This window comes from Diplodia seriata, assembly GCF_021436955.1.
Source record: "Diplodia seriata strain FDS-637 chromosome Unknown scaffold_3, whole genome shotgun sequence".
Classification (NCBI taxonomy): domain Eukaryota; kingdom Fungi; phylum Ascomycota; class Dothideomycetes; order Botryosphaeriales; family Botryosphaeriaceae; genus Diplodia; species Diplodia seriata.
In genome coordinates, this window is record NW_027117310.1 from 1,490,293 (window position 1) to 1,509,588 (window position 19,296).

The 19,296-nt window shown below is 57.2% G+C and overlaps 6 protein-coding genes across 6 annotated transcripts; 2 read left to right on the forward strand and 4 right to left on the reverse strand.

Moving 5' to 3' along the window:
* Window positions 1-1,778: 1,778 nt before the first annotated feature.
* Window positions 1,779-4,081, reverse strand: SLS55_003167 (uncharacterized protein; the record flags this gene model as incomplete). The annotated part of the gene is made up of 2 exons (XM_066774647.1): window positions 1,779-4,040; window positions 4,073-4,081. The coding sequence occupies 2 exons, from the start codon at window positions 4,079-4,081 to the stop codon at window positions 1,779-1,781; spliced, it is 2,271 nt and encodes a 756-aa protein (XP_066634766.1).
* A 1,092-nt stretch (window positions 4,082-5,173) lies between these two features.
* On the reverse strand, window positions 5,174-6,666 carry OLE1 (stearoyl-CoA 9-desaturase; the record flags this gene model as incomplete). Its single annotated transcript, XM_066774648.1, has 2 exons — window positions 5,174-6,134; window positions 6,185-6,666. The coding sequence occupies 2 exons, from the start codon at window positions 6,664-6,666 to the stop codon at window positions 5,174-5,176; spliced, it is 1,443 nt and encodes a 480-aa protein (XP_066634767.1).
* A 3,531-nt stretch (window positions 6,667-10,197) lies between these two features.
* On the forward strand, window positions 10,198-12,177 carry SLS55_003169 (uncharacterized protein; the record flags this gene model as incomplete). Its single annotated transcript, XM_066774649.1, has 2 exons — window positions 10,198-10,292; window positions 10,464-12,177. 2 exons carry the CDS (start codon window positions 10,198-10,200, stop codon window positions 12,175-12,177), a joined length of 1,809 nt encoding a protein of 602 aa, XP_066634768.1.
* An 800-nt stretch (window positions 12,178-12,977) lies between these two features.
* On the forward strand, window positions 12,978-14,478 carry SLS55_003170 (uncharacterized protein; the record flags this gene model as incomplete). The annotated part of the gene is made up of 3 exons (XM_066774650.1): window positions 12,978-13,204; window positions 13,487-13,778; window positions 14,128-14,478. The coding sequence occupies 3 exons, from the start codon at window positions 12,978-12,980 to the stop codon at window positions 14,476-14,478; spliced, it is 870 nt and encodes a 289-aa protein (XP_066634769.1).
* Window positions 14,479-14,666: 188 nt separating this feature from the next.
* Window positions 14,667-15,212, reverse strand: HNT2 (Dinucleoside triphosphate hydrolase; the record flags this gene model as incomplete). The annotated part of the gene is made up of 1 exon (XM_066774651.1): window positions 14,667-15,212. One exon carries the CDS (start codon window positions 15,210-15,212, stop codon window positions 14,667-14,669), a length of 546 nt encoding a protein of 181 aa, XP_066634770.1.
* A 1,433-nt stretch (window positions 15,213-16,645) lies between these two features.
* Window positions 16,646-17,771, reverse strand: SLS55_003172 (uncharacterized protein; the record flags this gene model as incomplete). The annotated part of the gene is made up of 3 exons (XM_066774652.1): window positions 16,646-16,959; window positions 17,011-17,113; window positions 17,169-17,771. The coding sequence occupies 3 exons, from the start codon at window positions 17,769-17,771 to the stop codon at window positions 16,646-16,648; spliced, it is 1,020 nt and encodes a 339-aa protein (XP_066634771.1).
* Between the last annotated feature and the right edge of the window lie 1,525 nt (window positions 17,772-19,296).

Genomic DNA, 19,296 nt, shown 5'->3' on the forward strand with positions numbered 1-19,296 from the left:
TCAGAGAAAGTCATCGGGCATGATGAGCTACAACACACTCTAGACGAGTTCCGGACCAAATCCGCAAAGCGACTCCTCCCTTCCTCTTGTGATCCAGCGAAAAGTGGAGCAGATGTCAGCACTTTGGCTTCGGCCAGACTTCCCTACGGTTACCAACTGGCTGAATTTGAGGCACCCAGTATTTCCCCATTCGTGCAGCTTCTTACTACCGAAAGGACTGGAGAAAGCCAACGCTCTCCGAGTCCTGAAGACTCCCACTCCCCTGAGCCAATCGCGACTATTGTTGAAGCGTTCACAACGACGATGAAGCGCACCATGGTTGACAGGATGATGGATTGGTTGCGGGAAACGGCTGATTCTGGCACAAGCACCAATGATGAAGAGGAGGAAGAAAGCAGCACTGACACAGACGTTTCCAAACCAGAGACTCTACCAAATGGGAGAGGATGCAGTTACGGAAACACCACTCAGGGAAGCCCGGACGATGCAGGCGGAGGATCCCGGCAAGCAGCTCGCCATTCATCAAGCCAGGACAGCGGAAACGTTTCGACTACAATTTCGGGGTCCTCGAAGCAAAGCGGTAAGCGTAAAGCTAGAGATCAAAGCGCCTCTGGAGATAGCGGACGTGGCGGTGGGAAGCGCCACAAGCCGACAGCTCCTGCGGATCAAGAGTGCGCCAAACCCAGTCGGAAATTCGCGTGCCCCTACTTCAAGCACAGCCCCGAGAAGCCGGATCGAGCCACATCGTGTTGCTACCCAGGTTTTACCTCTGTGTCTCGTGTGAAGTAAGTCCAGCTCAGCTTCCACTCGGAGATTGGCACTAATTGGAACGTCACAGAGAGCACATTTACCGAATCCATGGGCCACTTAATCAATGTCCAAACTGTTTCATGGGATTTGATGATGAGGATACCCTGGGCCAACACATCAGAGCCGAAGAAAGATGTATCAAGCAAAACGAGAAGCCAAAAACGGAAAACTTGACTGTGAGGCAGGAGCGGAAGCTCCACACCAGGAAGAACAAGGATATTTGCGAGGAAGAGAGGTGGAAGCACATATACCGTTTGCTGTTCGATCTTGGCGATGACAGCGAGACACCGAGTCCATGTAAGTTCCCGAACCCTCCTGCAAGATAGATCGACATAGCCTGCTCATGGCCTGACCTACCCGACTTGCCGTACAGATTGTGAACAAGCATCCTCGAAATTCCAACTGCTCGAACGGTTTGAACGATTCAGCAGAGACAATTTGCCGCAGCTACTTCAGTCCGAATTCATGCAAATGGTCGAGAGTGACACACAAGTGCTTGAAGCGCTGGCACGGCTACAGGGTCAGGTGGTTGGAGTAGCCCAGCGATGCCATGCAACTCTTTTCAGGAGATTCAGAGAGTCGGAGCAAGGCCCGTCACTGAATCCGCAAGATCAGGATCCAGAGGCGGCTCAACTTGACATATCTCCACGAACAAGTCCAGAGAGCGGCCAAGGGGGCGCTGTGACGGGTGCAGGCCACACCTTCGACTTGCCTGACATTCCAGAGATTCTCTGGGACTTCCAATACGGTTCATTCGAATCCAACACCTTCATGCAGTAATACAGCTGCACGTACGGTCACAGGTCTCGAACTTACGAGATTGGCTGGCAAAGAGTCACTATAGTAGTAATGTTAATGTTCAAACATCTAATGCTTTTCATTAACTCTGCCATTGCACACGTACTTCATAGCTTGTTCTTTGACCGATACCAAAGCTATTCGTATAGCTTCATCCGCATTACCCTCATTCAGAACCCTTGCCACACGCATCCATTCACGTCCGGCTCCCCATACCTCGCCGTCGGGCACCACGGCTCATCGCCCTCCTGATACGGCGTCAGGGGCCAATCGTACGGCATGCGCCATCCCACCACAACCTTCTCCCCACCGCTCAACGCCCTCACATCATCCGCCTGCGGCCCATCCCTCCCAAACACCGGCACCATCACCCCATCCTTCCCTCCGCCCTCAAGAGCGTTCTCCGCAAACAAAGCCGGCCACACCACGACGCCGACCTCCCAACTGCATATCCTGACCTCCTTCCCTTTCTCATCACCGCCATCGCCAACCTGCTTTCCCATCTTCTTCCCCTTGGCCCCGCCGCCGCCGCCGCTGCCACTACCGACACCGTTATCCACACCTTTCGCCACCGCCGGCAGCGCGCCCCACGCCTGCGTCGACAAATTCGCCGACGTCAGCATCGCCCACTCGATCCGTGTCGCTGCCGCCGGTGTCTTCTTTGTAGTCGCATACCGCACATAAGTCTTCACATGCGGCGCCGCGGCACTCCTCAGCGCCCCTGCCGTCAACCGCTGCTGATCATCCGCCGAAGAAGCACTCTCCGTACCAGTGGTGGCACCGGAGGAGGAGGAAGAGGAGGTGTTCCAACGACAGAGCAGCGGTCGCATGTAGGCCACCTGCTTCTTCTGCGCCGCGCTCTGCGTCTTCAGGTGGATGGAGCCGCCGGCGCGGTAGCCGTCGAGCGAGGCGCGGACGTCGGCGACGGTGGGGAAGATGATGCGGAAGACCGGGGTAGAAGGAGAGGACTCATTCGGCCGTGGTCGTGGGAGACTGGAGGCGGGCTGGAAGCCGGTCGAAGAGGAGAAGACGTTGTTGTTGGATGAGTTGCTGGAGGGTGGAGTTGCGAGTGACGCCGACAACGACGATGCAGATGATGCGTGTTTAATGCTGGTGGTTCCGAGGACGGAACGGAAGTGCCGCAGCCACGCGCCGGCCTGGTCGAGCGTTGCGATCGAAGAGACCTGGGCGACGGTCGTGTGCTCGTCGTCGTCGGTGGCGGCGAGCGGGATCTGGCTGAGGACTTCGCGCAGCCCGACCCAGCCCCAGGATGTCCGTTCGTCGGGGTTTGTATCGTCGAGTTTCACGCGGTTTGGGGTGCTTGCCACGAGCGCGGCGCGGATGGCGGAGAAGTCATAGCGGACGAGCTGCTTTGTCAGGGTGCTGAGGCGCTTGCCATAGGCGGATAGGTAACGGAGAAGGTCGACTTTGAATCTCTGTCCAGTGCCGATGGCATGTCTCGCGTTGCCAGTCCCGCTGATTCTGCTTTCTGAGGTGGATGCGGGTGTGGTCTGATGAGGCTGACTTGTTTCGGGCAGTAGAGGTAAAAGCGGAGAGCGCCAGACGGCGTTGGTCATGTTTGTCCAGTCCTTGGGGATCATGTTGGCAGTGTGAATGACAACTTGGGCGGAATCGCCTGCACGGATGAGAATCATCATTTTGCTGTGGTGTGTTCCAAAAGCTTCCGGCATATAAGCTTGGATGACTTCAAGGTTGGAGTATTGCTTCGACCACTCTTCCAGATTCTGTCTCTGAGCATCCTCTCTGCGCCAGTTCCCATGCACGACCTTGACCCTCATACTACCCCTGACGTCCTCGTCCAGAGCACCCATGAGGAAATCCATATCAAACATGTAGTTGAATTGCCACATCTCGACAATCAGTGGATCGCCTAAAATATCCTTCAGGGCGAGAGCATCCACGTTGGCGGCTGGAGAGAGATCGCGTATGCGCGTAAGATGCACTGGCGACGGAACGAATGTAGCCTCTCCCCGCTCCACATCACCATCGTTCCCGACAAATGCTGTTGAAGAATCCGTCGTAGCTCTATCCAGCCCCTCTTCGATCTCTCGTTGCTGGCGACTTCCCGTAGACGCCACATCCACCTTCTTCACCTTAGCAGCCTCCAGCACCACGCCCACCTCGTCCTCGTCCTCCGTCTCCAGCCCCGCCTCCTCATCCTCCGTCTCCGCCTCACTATCCACCACGGCGCCTGTCCTTCCCCATCTCCTCACCGGCGGGCTGACCTTCCTCTCCAAGCTCCTCAACGGCGTCGACGACGTTCCTCGACTCGACGAATCCAAAGCTGCGGCCGCAGCAGCAGCAGTAGTAGTAGCAGTAGCACGAGCGCCGCCATCATCCTCGTCCCGCTTCAGCCGCTTGGCGGGCCTGACATCTTGTTGGTGGCGCGCACGAGACTCCGGACGTCCGACCTGCCGGCCCCCGCCCCCAACCCCACACCCACCGCTACCATTATCCTCTTCTACATCATCATCCTCATCGTCCGTTGTGCTTTCTTCGTCGTTGGTCGTAGTTAGCTCCTCGTCTTCGTCACGTGGCGGGAACGCGGCCCTGCGACGACTGCTGCGCTGCATGACGATTTATTATTGGGCCGGGCGGAAAGCAAGTCTTGTGTCCGCGTCCGGTCCGGGGGGTTTCGTGTGACCCTTTCCAGCGATGGTGGGGGAAACCTGAAAATCGGCACCACCGATGATGACGTCCGCCGACGTCCGCCGTCGCCCGCGTTGCCCTTTTCGGTGTCGGACCCCAGCGATTCTGTTATTTTTGGGCGTCGGAGAAATAATCGGGATACCGGCACGGCAGTTCGGAGTCCGTCCCAACCCGGGGTGCGACAGTAGTACCTAGTGGCTGTGGTGGATGGTGATCGATCCGGCGGTCCAAAAAAGCGTGCGGTTGCGTTGCGTGTCCGCTGGTGGATGTCGTTCCGAAGTTGCTGTGCCCTTGCGCAAGTTTGCGGGTGTGGCTGGGCGTGGCGAAAAAAGCGCATTCTCTGGGTCGGGAAGGAATGTCGCGTGGTTGCCTGGCAGGCTTAGTCACGAGCAAGCGCTCACACGCTTTCGGGTTGTTGTTGGGAGGGTTCAAAGGGTCACAAGGTTTAGGCTAGTGAAGCCTGTCTCCTGTGCAACTGTGTCAACGACCAAGAAGCATGCTAAGTCATGATCAAGTCACTATGCTGTCTTGAGTGCAAGCACATGTACGGACTAAGACTTCGAGCAATATTTTTCGCAATTGCAGATGGCATGTCACGTCCAGTTTTTGCAGCGGCAATGAAAGTGAGCGATGAATATGTCATAATGAAATGACCTTCAATTTGTGAAGTTTAATGATTAGAGCCGTGATTAACAACTCAATGTCCGCCCAATCCGTGTTCTACTCTAGAACTACGGTCGATGAGAGATAGTATCTCACTCCTTGAAAGCAAAGGAAATGCCCGCTACCCTCCCAAACGCCTCTCTAAAATGAAGCCCAGACTTTGCTGAACATTTGTTCACACCACCATAACCCTATAGTATTTTTTCCCCCATCCGTTTAAACCTCAAGGAGCTTAAGCCGCGCCAGCGCTGACCATCGGCTGGCGAACCTTAGTAGGCTGCTCACCAGCACGAACGACACGTTGGCCGTTGGAGTCCTTGAAAACCTCGACGTTCTTGGTCTGGTTGGCACGCTTCCAGATCTCGACCTCGCAACCACCACGGATGACACCAACGCGCATAGTGGAGAGCAGGTTGTGCGCGGCGTTGGAGTGGTCGTAAACACCACCGTTGAACATGGCGGTGGCGTCCTTGCCGAGACCGGAGCGGATCATTGCCTTGCCACCGGGGTGATCCTGGATGAAATCGGTAACATCGTGAATAACACCGGCGATCGCAACAAGACCACGGCCGTTCTTGGCCTGGTCGACGTAATCGTCCCACTCCATGACGGGGAGCTGGTCGAGAGGGACACCCCAGTCAAGCTTAGCGCGCTTCTGGTCGAGCTTCTTCTGAGCCTGCTGGACACGGCCCTTCTCAATCTCGTTGGCACGGAACTGCTTCAGGTCGTAGGCGAGGCCAAGCTGCTTCCAGGTCCAGATGCACCACTTGGTGGGGTCGTACTGGAACCACTCGATGGCGTTACGGTAGTCGCTGGGGAACTCGTGGTGGAAGTTGTGGTAACCCTCACCAAGAGTGACCAGAGCCGTCACGACGTGGTCACGAGGAGAGTTGCGGTCGTCGAAGGGCTGGTCACCGAGCCAGTGGGCAAGGGAGTTGACGCAGAAGGTGGCCTGCTGAACGAAGAAGATGCGGAGGATACCAGCATAGATGAAGCCGCCCATCCAGTCACCCCAGCCAAGACCGGAGACAAGGGTGGGGAAGATGATGCCCATGAAGATGACAAGCTTGACGTAGTGGCGGTGCTGGAAGACAACAACAGCGTCGTCGTTCAGGTCCGAGATGTCGGTACGGCCAATTCTCTTCGGGTTCTGCTTCATAACCATCCAACCAATGTGTGAGTAAAGGAGGCCCCTAAAGCGCAGGTTAGAAGAGTAACGTGACAGACGATGGTAGAGACTTACTTGTGAACGGAGTAGGGGTCCTTGTCCGTGTCAGTGTAGCGGTGGTGAGCACGGTGGTTGCGGGACCACCATCTGATGGAGCCCTCAACAGCACCGGCACCGACGAGAGCGAGGAAAATCTCCAGAGGGCGGGTGGCCTTGTAAGAGGTGTGAGACCACAGACGGTGGTAGCCAGCAGTGATGCCAAGACCGGTCCAGTAGTAGTAGAGGACCGACCAGAGGAGGGTCTTCATGGTCAAAGGGGTCCACCAGGCGGCGATGCAGCCCATCAGCGGGATGCCGCCGATGAAGTAGACGTTGAGCCAGTCGACATGCTTGTACCAGTTCTGACGGGTGATGGGGTACTCGGTGATGTGCTTCTTGGCCGGGTCGTACTTGGGGTTGCGGTTGGGCTCCGACGTCTTCGCCATGGGCGAAGGCTGCTCCGAGAGGAACTCGGGCTTGACGGCCTCGTCGCCGGCAACAGGCTGGTGCGAGGGCATGGTGGTAGCGGACGGCGTCAGCAGCAACGATTGAAGTGGTGGCCGCGGTTGGGAGCCTGTCCTGGGGGCGGAGTGCGAGGGATGGTGCAAGTGAGCGAGCGGGCTGAAGAAAAGGGAAGGCGGAGGGGGGCGCGGCAGAAGTAGTATTTAGGTAGCGACATTGAGGCAAACAAAAAAAAAGGTGGTGGGTGCTTTGCGTGCTGAAGCCGCTCCCCAGCTTCTCCCCAACACCGAGCAGTACCGCCCTCAACGAAAATGCGAGCACGGGCCGCGTGTCGCGGCGTTGGCAGCTGTGATTCGCCGGACCGCCACCGTCGCGGCAGGTGCGCGGGTATCAGCCGGAAGCGAGGGTCCCAGGCTCCTTCTGCCCTTGTTCCTGCGCGCGACCTGGAACGTCCGCCGCCGCCCGCCCGCGATGAAGTCGATAAAGAAAAATACCGCCGGGCCTCGCTGAGGCACGCCTTGCCGTGGCATCAATTCTCCTGTGCGCTCCCGCCCCTAGCTGCGCCGCTGTCAGCTTCCGTGCGGTCCCACGCCCTCAGCGCGCCGCCCCTTCAGCCCTATGGTGGCAACTCCAGGATGCATCAGCTTCTGGGGCAGCGATCCGCAGTCCACATGTCCGACACCAATCAGGCGGCGACCTCGGCATTCGAAGACATCATCGCTTAGCTGTGTTGTTGGGCGCCTCCGCATCTCTGCCACGGCCGCCAATCGCCGACGATGTGGCACATCACAACCGTGTTGGTTGGCAAGAGGGCCTGTTTCATGTGGGGAGCCTGTCTCTGGTCCGGCTTTCACATGGCGAGCAGTCCCTGAATGTTGCTGTCGAGACCCCGCCGTATTGTGCCGCGAACGGTCTATCATCGTGCCGCCAGCCAGTAGCTACGCAAGCGTTGAGGCCATCCCCTCGCCCGCGTGCACTACTTACTTCGAAGCACATGCTCGCCGCTTGACTCCGCAGGAATCCCAACGCTTCTGTGTTGATGATATCTTTGACCGCCAGCCGGTAATCGGGCCTGGTCCAGTAAGACACGTATCTGCTGCGCTGTCGACGTGCTTTTGCAGCTACGTGCAGAAGGACCCGTGGGTTTGGTCGCGCAAGCCCTCATTTTCTCTTTGTCTCTCCTGGCTTACGTAGTCAAGGCGATTACTTTGATTTTCTTGGCCCGAGTAGCTACTACTGGTAAGTTTGATGAGATGCGTATACCCCTGTAACTACTCTGGGACCGGTTTGCCGCCAATGCCGTCGGCCGTATTGTCGAACGTCTGAAGCCAGATCTCGGTTCCCGACCAACACGAAGGAGTCTTCATCCACGGCACAAGGAAATTGCATCTGCAGTGCAGAGGCAACGGTGTGGCATCCGCGCTGCCACCTTCCAACGTCTGGACGTGGATTCTGGTTCCCGGCTTTGCGCAATGGCTTCAACGCGGCATCCGCGTCTACATCTTCCAACGCCGGAACCCTAAGTCTGGTTGCGCTCTGCGCGGATGGGGCTCGTTGTCGTGGACGATGGATAACGAAATGCGTGCAAAGATCCCCATCTGGCTTTGGCTGCGAAAAGGGTCACGCCACCGTGGCTGCGCAAGAGAATCATCAAACGCTTCGGCCATAACGCGGCCCTGAGACTCGACTCCAATCCAGAGTCTTCCGAGTGAACGGGCAGTCTCCTAGTTGAATCCGACTCTTGAGTTTCCCCCGAGTTTGGGAGGTCCAGCAGCGCCATCGACGCTGGAATGGAAACATTCTTCGACTCTTCGACAACAACGGGCCCGACGCAGCGGCATCGGCGGAGGCTCTGCACCAGCAGCGTGTGCATTCTGCCCATCGCACAGAATTGCGTACAGAAACCACGCGAAGTCCGACATGCGGGGATCGGTCGTGGCAAACAGAGGACCGGCTTCCCTGTCAAAGAGTAAAGATCAGAGGTTTTGCATATAACTGTAACGACTGACTCGTGAAAGAGAGCAATAGCACAGTGGAGACAATTGTGGACCTTACGATCTCAAAACCTGAACCCTTCGCCACGGAGAAAGCACCGTCGACAATGATTAAGCTGCCACCCTGCGCCACTCACTGAACCTCGTGCGAACCCACCGTGCTTGACACGCCACACACCGCCCACCTCATCGTTGCAGTCGACTCGTCGAGAGCAAGTTTGGTGCTTTGGTCCAGCATCAGCGATTGCCCTGAAAGGCCGTGGTCGATTGTAATGCTATAATTGTGAACAAGATAGCGAGGGACGTGGAGGTTGGGCTACAACTTCTACACACGAACGATGGTATGAAACGTCGCATGGCTGGTGTGCATGCCGAATTGAGGCAGAGTTCAGCCTGAGCAAAGCACATAGCCCAATGCATTGGCTATATCCATACTGGCATGGCATGTTGCTGCTTCTTTGGACTCGCTCAAGGTCTCTGCTATGCCATCAGCAAACCAGCTTCTCGTCAACTGGCTAAGCACATCGTGTTACGGAACAACGGCAGTCAAGGTAGGCGCAGACAGATCGCCGTGCTCGTGTCATACTAAAGCAGTCCGAACCCGGCATTGGCCCTTGACAATGGCTTGACCTTTACGGAATTGATGCTGCGTTTAGTTGGAGAAGGAAATGATGTAACAAGACGAGCTGAAGTTCAGATAGTGATTTCTCGGAGGTCGGCGGGCTCACCAATGGGCCAGGTCCGGAACGCAGCCACGGGACTCGGTGAAGGCAACGCGGAGATACAGATTTCTGGGCTTGCGGGATGACGATTGCTTTTGTGGGCGTTAGTGTGCAGGACAGCAGCTGGGGCAGAGCTGGTGTTCGGAGGGCACCGTTATCGGGCCAGCCGCCAGCCAACCGACGGGCGGGCTGCGCCTTATCAGCAACCCATCACTGCACCTTTTACCCAAGCACCGCCCTCAGCCCGCCTTCTCCCGTACCCCCAGAGATGGATGCGGCGGCGGAGGACGACGTCGGATCGCATGTCGGCCTGTTCCAGCGGGAGCGGGCGCGGCCAGCTCCTTCCTGCGACCCCCCATGACCTTTTCGGGAAGTGCACGCGAGTGCTGGAGATACCGATTTTTCGTACTTCGACGCTCGCCATGTAGAGATATGCCACATCGCCTACGCTGATATATATGTCCTCCGCTTCTCAGCAAATCGTCATCACCTCAGCCTTCGCATGCCCCGCGCTCCCGCCCGGTAGAGACACGGCCCTTGTTCTTCTCCTCGCCTGCGGGATCTACGCGAATTTTCTGCTCTAGTCCTTGTCAGCACCCGGCCCCAGCCAATCCCTTTGAGCGGGAAGCTATCTGCCGCGAACGCCACCCCCGATTACTTACAGACCGTTCCTCGCCCTTGGATTCAGAGATTTGCGACCTTGTCCAGACGCCGGGTTTCCTGACGACGACAACCGTTTGGACTGGAAAGAGACCTGCGCCTACGCCGCATGATCCGCTGAGCCTCGCAGCCGCGAAGAAGGTTCGACCAAACCCTCGTGAAAAAAAGTCAACCCGGAAAACTTGAGGACGCACCTCTCTTGCTCGTCATTATGGATGACTCTCCTGATCGCATCGGGCCTGATGTGGGCCCCAAACAGACCTTTGGAGATAGGTTGAGGAGATTTAGGAAGGCTTTTACCACGAAGTGAGTGATTTGGTCATCGTTGCAGAAGTTCTTTGTTTCAATTTGCGTGGAGCATATAATCCCAGCCTCGTCTTGATACCGACCCGAAAATGGTGGCTACTTCATTACAAATCTTCTTTTTCATGTATTTCGAGTAACAGTCGCTCTGTTGGATACTGACTGTCTTTCAAGGGAGGGCCTCATTGGTTCCTACGACTATGCATTCCTCTTTAGACCAAACATCCCCTTCGTCAAGAAGCAGCGCCGTGCTGCACCTTTCTTCGGTCTCCACGACAAGATGCCTGTTTTCTTGGCCCTTCTCCTGGGATTTCAGCACGCGCTTGCAATGCTGGCAGGCGTCATCACACCACCAATCATCCTCGCCAGTGCTGCCAATCTAGTAACGGCGCAGCAGCAATATCTCGTGTCGACGTCTTTGATCGTCTGCGGTATTCTTTCGTCCGTTCAGATCACCCGTTTCCACGTCTGGAAATCACCGTACTACATTGGCACCGGTCTGATCTCTGTCGTTGGCACATCCTTTTCCACCATACCCGTTGCCACTGGCGCACTGTCTCAGATGTACGAGACCGGCTTTTGCCCAACGGATGCAAATGGCAATAAGCTGCCGTGCCCAGATGGCTACGGCGCCATCATCGGCACGGCATGTGTGTGCGCGTTGATCGAAATCCTGATGTCCTTCATGCCGCCCCGGATGCTGAAAAAGCTGTTCCCACCTCTCGTCACCGGCCCGACGGTGATGCTGATCGGCATCAGCTTGATCGAGTCTGGCTTCCAGAACTGGGCGGGCGGCAGCGGCGACTGCTTGACGAACCCGACCGGAATCTATGCCCTCTGCCCCAACATCAACGCGCCACGCCCTCTGCCGTGGGGCAGCGCTGAGTTCATCGGCCTGGGATTCCTCGTCTTCGTGACAATCATCGTATGTGAGCGTTTCGGCTCCCCCATCATGAAGTCGTGTGCCGTCGTCGTTGGATTGCTGATCGGCTGCATCGTGGCGGCGGCATGCGGCTACTTCGACCGCTCTGGCATCGACGCGTCGCCAGCGGCGTCGTTCATCTGGGTGCACACATTCAAGTTGTCCGTATACGGCCCAATCGTACTACCACTGTTAGCCGTCTACATCGTCCTAGCCATGGAAGCCATCGGCGACATCACCGCCACCTGCGACGTCTCGCGCCTCCAAGTCGACGGCGCCCTCTTCGACAGCCGCATTCAGGGCGGCGTGCTCGCCGACGGCCTCAACGGCATCATCGCCGGCCTCTGCACCATCACGCCCATGTCGACGTTCGCGCAGAACAACGGCGTCATCGCGCTCACCCGCTGCGCCAACCGCAAGGCCGGCTACGCCGCCTGCTTCTGGCTGGTGCTGATGGGCATCTTCGCCAAGTTCGCGGCGTCGCTCGTCGCCATCCCGTCGGCCGTGCTCGGCGGCATGACGACCTTTCTCTTCTCCGCCGTCGCCGTGTCGGGCATCCGCATCATCTCGACCGTCCCCTTCACGCGCCGCAACCGCTTCGTCCTCACCGCCGGCCTCGCCATCGGCTACGGCGCCACTCTTGTTCCTGACTGGTTCGCCCACGTCTTCACGTACTCGGGCCCCAACCACGCCCTGCTCGGCTTCTACAACGCCATCGAGCTCGTCCTCGAGACGGGCTTCGCCGTCACCGCGTTCGTCACGCTCATCCTGAACCTGTTGCTGCCCGAGGAGATCGAGGACGACGCGCAGGAGTTGCCGGAGCTGACGGCGAACGAGGCGGATGTCGAGGCGGATCGCGAGGAGTGGCGCAATGTTAAGGGGAAGGAGATGGAGGCTGAGGCGGGCAGGACGGGGAGCGCGAGCGGGAGCGACATTGCGCCTGCTGCTGCGAGGCCGGCGGTATGATTGGAACCGGGTGCAGGAGGATAGTTCGGGATGTGTGTGCGATTTCTTGTCATGAAAAGCTAAGGCTGGAAACTTATTTTTGGATAGGGGAAGTTTGGGTTTCACTGTGCTTCTTCCCTGTACTGGTCGTGCTTTTCAGCATTGTCTTTAATGTGAAGTGGAGATATTGGAAATTCAGGGACGAAAAGTTATGTATTTGCTCGTGCAGCCAAACTACCTCACATTCCGAAACTTATGAGTTTAAGGTAGACCCGCCGCTTTCCATTTCCCGCGTGATTGACTTGTGGCCAGGCGCGTGGGATACCGCAAATAGTGTCGACAGCACAGACACCCTACAGTACCTGAGCTTTAAGCGCCTGCATTTACCTCTTTCGAGTATATCCGAACGTCGCCGCGAAGGGGACGATGCCAGAACGCAGCATCCGAAGTACAAATGTACTCGGATTGCCTGTTTGGGACTTCCCGAGTCCCCCCTCATGCTCCCTCCGCCTCCATCCCCCCGCACTTCCCCGCCGTCGCGCGACCGCATATGTAATGACGGTAAGCCCTGCCGTCGTCATGATTTTTGAGCTCTCTCGAATTCAACTCCTTCCATTTACCTCTTGCAATATACATGCTACGAAGTGTTTCTCCAGGAAGTGATTCGTGCCGAGCTCGACCCGGCGCGGCTTTAACAGGGTTTCCGGAACGACCGCTCTGAAAGGGCTATTATTATTCAACGGAGCTCAGGACATCACGGCCAAAAAAAAAAAAAAAGGTTGATAACAGCGGAAGGAAGCAAAGAGTGAAAGGGAAACAGCATGGCCGCCACGGAGGAAGCACCCACAGGAGGAGGAGCACAACACAGCAAAGAAACCTTCCACCTGATCAACGCGCCAGGCGACGCCATCCACGAGGCGCTGACGGGGCTGACGCAGCACCACCCGTCGCTGTCGTACGCGCCCACGCACAAGATCGTGTACCGCAGCGACCTGGCCGATTTCCGCCGGGACCACGTCACGACGATTGGCTTCTCCGGCGGGGGGCAGTGAGTGTTTTGTTTTCTCTCTTTTGTTTTTTTGCTTTCAAGTCCTCTTTCTGCTGGTGTCTATTTTTGGTGACCTCTCTGGCTTGCGGTCTGGTACTGCATGTCTCTCTTCTCTCTTTCTTTTTCGAAAGAAGGGGGAGAGGGAAAGAAAGAAAAATGAGTCAAATATTCCTCTCTGCGTCTTTTCCCAACCGCACGGCCCCAGCAAAAGCGAAGAAGCAAGAAGAGAAAAAGAAGAGTAGTAAGAAGAAGTCACTGACGCATACATACAACAATTTGCAGCGAGCCCATGTTCGGCGGCTTCGTCGGGCCCTCGTTCCTCAGCGCCTACGTCTCGGGCAACATCTTCGCGTCGCCAACGTCGGCGCAGATCCTCGAGGCCATCAAGCTGTGCCAGCCGCTGGACGACCCGGAGAGCCACCGCCACCCGGGAACGCTCGTCGTCTGCGGCAACTACACCGGCGACATCCTGAACGCGGGGCTGGCCATCACGCGCGCGCAGGCGCTGGGGTACAAGGTCGCGTTCGTGCCGGTCGGGGACGACGTCGCGGTGGGCAGGCGGAAGGGCGGGAAGGTGGGGCGGAGGGGGTTGAGCGGGCATTTGGTCGGGCTGAAGATCGCGTGCGGGGTGGCGGAGCGGGAGTGGGGCGGTGTTGGGTATGGGTTGGAGAGGGTGAGGGAGGTGATGGAGTGGGTGGTGGCGAATGTTGGGACTGTGGGTGTGGCGTTTGATCGGTAGGTGATGCTTGTTTGTACTAGATACCCCGGCTGACGTTCTTGACAGAGTTTCTCTCCCTACCGGCACTGTGGCTCCAGTCCCTCTTCTCCCTCCGGATACCATTGAGTTGGGCATGGGTGCCCATGGCGAGCCAGGGCTGCAGCAGCTTTCACCTCCTCCAGCGCCCGCCAAGCTTGTCGCGCAGATGATCGATCTGATTACCAACACTTCGGACGAGGATCGTGCTTTTGTTCCATTCACGGGGGGCGCCACCGCAGAGAACCCTCAGCGTGTGGTCTTGGCCCTGAACAGCTTGGGAAGCACAAGCGATGCGGTTCTCGCAGCCTTCGCGGAGTTGGCAAAGGAGGAATTGGCGAGGAAGAATTATGTTGTTGAGAGGGTGTTGCTGGGACCGCTTGTGACAAGTCTGAAGATGAGCGGCGTAGGGATCACGGTCTGGAGATTGCCTGGAGATACAGAGAAGAGTCCGTTGGAGAGAGGAGAAGCATTGGAGCTATGGGACGGCAATGTTGATGTTGTTGCATGGAGGCAGTGACTGGGGTTGGCCAAGATATCCTGGAATTATTTGAGTAATGGATTCGTGGAGCGGAAGTCCTAAGACCTGGAGTTGCGTAAACTAGGTTTTTGGTCCTGTGTGCTGTGACTGGCGTATTATTCAAGGCGTCTCCTCATCCCTGGGAACTGCCTCATCTGTTGCTGCGTCTCCAATTGCCTGGTACTTCCTCAATCCACCTCCTTCTCCATCTCCTCGGCCAACATCTCCGCCTCCTTGCTCATCTCCTCATCACTCCTCGGCTTCCGGTCCGCATCCGGTCCCACAAACTTCCTCTGCTTCTCCCCACCTTGCCTCCTCCTCAACTCGGCAGCAACATCCCCTTCCTCGCCCTCCATCATGTCATACAACTTATCCCCACCACCCTTCGCCTCCATGTCCGCATCATGCCGGGGTATGATATGACAATGCACATGCTCAACGCTCTGGCCGGCAGCACGGCCGTCCTGGATCGCAATGTTGAGTGCGTGCGAACCATAGACGCGCTCGATGACACGGGAGACGCGCTGCACCGTGGCAAAGAGGTCCGTCACCTCGGCGGACGTTAGGGAGGTGAAGCGCGGAACGACGCGCCGTGGGCACACCAGCACGTGACCTGGCAGCAGCGGCTTGAGGTTCACGAGCGCGTAGCTGAGCGGCGTGAGGTGGAAGACTTGTGGTGTCACGATGAAGGGTCCAAAGTGGATGGGGAGGTGAGTAAGAGGGTGGGGCGGCATGGTCGCGCAGGTGTCGGAGACGGACGGTTGTGGTGAGGAACGTTTGCTAGGCGATTGGGTCGGTGTGGAAAGGTGGTGAAAGTTGGTGGTGTCGCAGTGGAAAGATATCTGGAGCTGTGAGTACTTAGGGTGCGTCATCGCCTGTCTTCAGCCCTGCGACTTGGCGCGTCGACCAGAAAATCCAACGCGCAGTTACCTACTATCGCGCCTTCCATACCACCCACCACATCAATCGTCTCCAAATTTCTTCCAGAGCTCAAGCGCACCTCCGATACCACTCCGAAGCACACCAACCCGCCAAAACACGGACCGCGCAACCATGACAACCGCCTCCCCTCCCCGCGCCCCGGACAACGCGCCGCCAACAATAACAATGACCAGCCCCTCTCCCTCCCCCGCCGGCGACGTCGCACCCGTCCACACCTACCACTGCATCTGCACGCAGCTCCTCCTCGCCACCACAACGCCGCTCTCCTCCCTGCCCCGCCGCGGCCACGACAACGACGACTCCGCCCTCCTCGACCGCGCCTACATCCTCCCGCTCCCCGCTCGGCCACCAACCGCCTCCTCCCCCTCAAACACCGACGAAGCTCCTACAGCGGCAGGTGGGGGAGAAGAGAAGAATGGCGGGCACTACGCGATCCTGCTGAACGTCCAGCTCGACCGCCGGCCGCGCATCGTGAGGCGTGAGGACGGGCTGGAGAAGCGGTGGGTGCAGCGCTGCGCGCGGTGCGCGTGCGTGGTCGGGTATCAGCTGGACTGGGCGCATTTTGCGGGCGGCGTTGGCAGTGGCGAGAATGAGGGCGAGGGCGCGGGCGAGGGAAGCAGCACACCGGCAGGTCGAACTGGGTGGAGGAGGGATGTGGTGTACTTGCTGCCGGAGGCTTTGGTCGGGACGGACGAGATGGCGAGAGGGGAGGGGCCGCAGGGCGGTGGGGTGGGAAAGGGTGTGGGCGGGAAGTAAGGCTGGTTTGCCGAGGATGCGGCATTTCACATACTTGTCTGGTCTCGGAAGAGGGAGAAAGGAGATGGATTTGGGTCGCGGTCTCCCGCGACTTTGCTGGTTGGCTATTGGTGCTGCAACTACGGATATTGGGAGTATTTGAATGCTCCGAAACTCCAGGATACGGGTGTCCCAGAACGAGGACCCTGGCCGGATTGTTAGCCAAGCCACAGCTACGGGGAAGAAGGGCATCATTTGATAAGGCCCAGAGAGGAGACTGAGATCTCACAGGGGATATTTTTGGAAAAAACAGAGCACCGAGAAGTACAGAAAGCTCGACACCATTTTACCCAGCGTGAGAACAAGGTGCGCTTGAATGAACCCTTGGAATTAGATAAAACCCGGAATATCACATAGCTACACACACATGGCGTCCCCCTGAAGGAAAAACGAAACAACTTCCTAGCCTGGTATGACCTCGCCTCTCGGCCTACGACGGACCTTGAGGAATATAACAATGTTCGCCCACCTCTTCCACTACGATCTCATCCCCAACCTTGACCTCCCCTTCATCTCCACTCATCGGCACCAGCTGCATTCCCAAACAGGGCCACTTTCCCGCTCCTGGGTCAATCTTTCGGAACTCCGCCATGGTCTTGTACGGCTCATTGCGTTCAAGCTCCGCGGTTGCCGGGTTGACATTGACCATAGTGCAACGCGCTGTGCGGCAGCTGACGTGGTAGCGCCGCGAGCCAATGCGAATAATGCGCCAGTGGTCTTCCGCGTAGGCAGGTGGACCAGTGACTGTGGATCGTTAGCACGACGTTTTCCGGTGATGGCTGCTGTGGGACTTACGGTAGATGTTGGCGCGAAAGCGGATTGCGTCGAGAACGGTGGATTTGGGTAGGCGGGAGGCGACATCGCGAACACTGGCCAGATTGATGATGTGGAGAGGATACTAAGGAGTTATTGAGTACGACCCTCGATTAACACTGGATTCGGTACTTGCTTACTGCGTCTGCCATGCCGACGATGGGCTGGTACTCCACATCCTGGCCTTTTCGGGGAGCGCAGCGGTAGACTTCACGGAAGCGTTGGGGGTCCACGCGAAACAGGGTGAGTTGATTTGAGATTCCAAGTGTATATTTCAGCTTGGCGAGTATCTCCTCGGGAATCTCGACGCCCATGTTCAGTGCCTCAGGACATTCATTCCAGATTTTCATAGGCTCCCGGGGATAAGCTTTTTCTTTGATGCGCTCCGAAGGTGGGTTGAAGGGGACGCGGAAGGAGATACGTGGACCATCGTAGTCGAGGTGGTTTTGCGTGAAGACGCTGCGAATGAGAGCACCCAGCCTCTCGAGTCTATCGCTAATCCAGAGTTTGTCTTCCATGTAAGGGAACGAAATGACAATACAACCCTCACTCTTGACCCACTCAGCGTTGGGAGAATAGGTGGGTGACGAAGGGTCAGGAACCCAGAGCTCGGTGGTGATCTTGGTCAGGTGCGGTGACTGACGTTGAGTGAGAAAGGACCATTGGTGGGTTATCTCCCAACTTCCGTCCTTTGCCACGGAACTGATGAGCTGGGCAAACGTGAATTGGCGGTCGTATTTCATGCCAGCGGGGATGACCTCGCCATGTTCAAGCTCGACGGGGTAGCAGCTTTTGACTGGATAGATAGATAGAGCCTTCACCTTCCATGACGACCTGTCTTTGTCGCTGCCCTTGGCGTACTTCTGGTTATACTGATCGCGGAGATGCGACTTTCCTGGAGGAAGTCCGAGTCGACGACAGCCTGCTGGAGGTTCTGCCTCTTGGTCTTCCCGACTGACGTCAAGAATTACGGCAGCTATGGCAATTGAAAAGGCGGTAATCAGAAAAAGAGAAAGGATGGCAGGCCAGGCCTGAAAGACGACCGATGCGAGCATGCCGCCGGTCTTCGGAGCAATTTCTTCGATAGAGAGCGAAAGGGAGCAGGACAGAATCAATTCACTCGGATCAAAGAGCGAAGGAAGATGGGTAAGAATGAGCGAAGGTAAGCCCAAAGCGCAACCACCTCATTTGTGAGGCAATTTTCGAAGATCGCGAGTGGCCGACGTTGTGTTGGAAAGGAAGCTTCGTTCAGCTGAGAGCGGTTTGTGCGTGACTCGGGTGGTGTCTCTGCATGACTCGTGCACGCTGACGTCGCGCGTCTCTCATCCAAGACGCGTCCTCCTCAACCAGCCCGCGTCTCAACCCATCAATCCTCACCCACGGCTTGGAATTTTGCTCAAACTGCTTGCAATGGAATCTGCACGATAACAATGGCTCTCCAAGATACGAACGCACCGTCTTCCTCGCAGTCTGCTCGTAAGCTTTCGGTCCCTACTGTTCGACAGCTGCTGACTCGACCTTAGACCGGCTCCCTACCTTCTCTGCTTCTCAGGCCCTTCGCACCCTCAGAATCAGCGGTCCCCGCGCGATATCAACAGGCCTCGCTCAGCTCGATGCCCTGTTTCAGCCTCGGACAACGACACCCGTGAAAGGCGGTCTCGCCCGTGGCCAAGTGACTGAGGTCTACGGGCCACCGGGCTCGGGCAAGACTGCCCTTGGGTATGTGTATACCGGTATTGGTTGGCCAAAGTATGCGCAATATATGGGACACGTGGCTGAAAAAGCAACGCAAGACTTCAGGTTGCCAAGAGTGCACTTCAACGAGGCGGCCATGTCGTGTGGATAGGCGAGTACACTGGCTTCCACTACCGGCGGTCATTGCTGACTATACAGCAGACGCAGCGGCGGATGTACCAAAGATACGTCTTGAAACATTGCTATCTGCTCCCCCGTCTCCCGCACCCGAAGGACCGAGCTCTTCAGTGGATGAGGCCCTCTCCGCCGCTGATATGCTCCCACTTTTTCACCATTACTCTACGCGAACTTTGGCCCACCTGCTTGCGCTAATCGCGCATCCGGTCGCGAATTTTCCTCCAGAAGGCACTTGGCTGGTCGTCATTGACTCGGTGTCTACTTTATTCGACCACGCTTATCCACGGACCAGTGCTGCAAAGGGAAACAAAAACGACAATTCGAAATGGGCAGCAGGTCGGAGGTATGCAGTGATGAGCAGCCTGGTATCTACACTAGGCAAGATTGCAGCAGTAC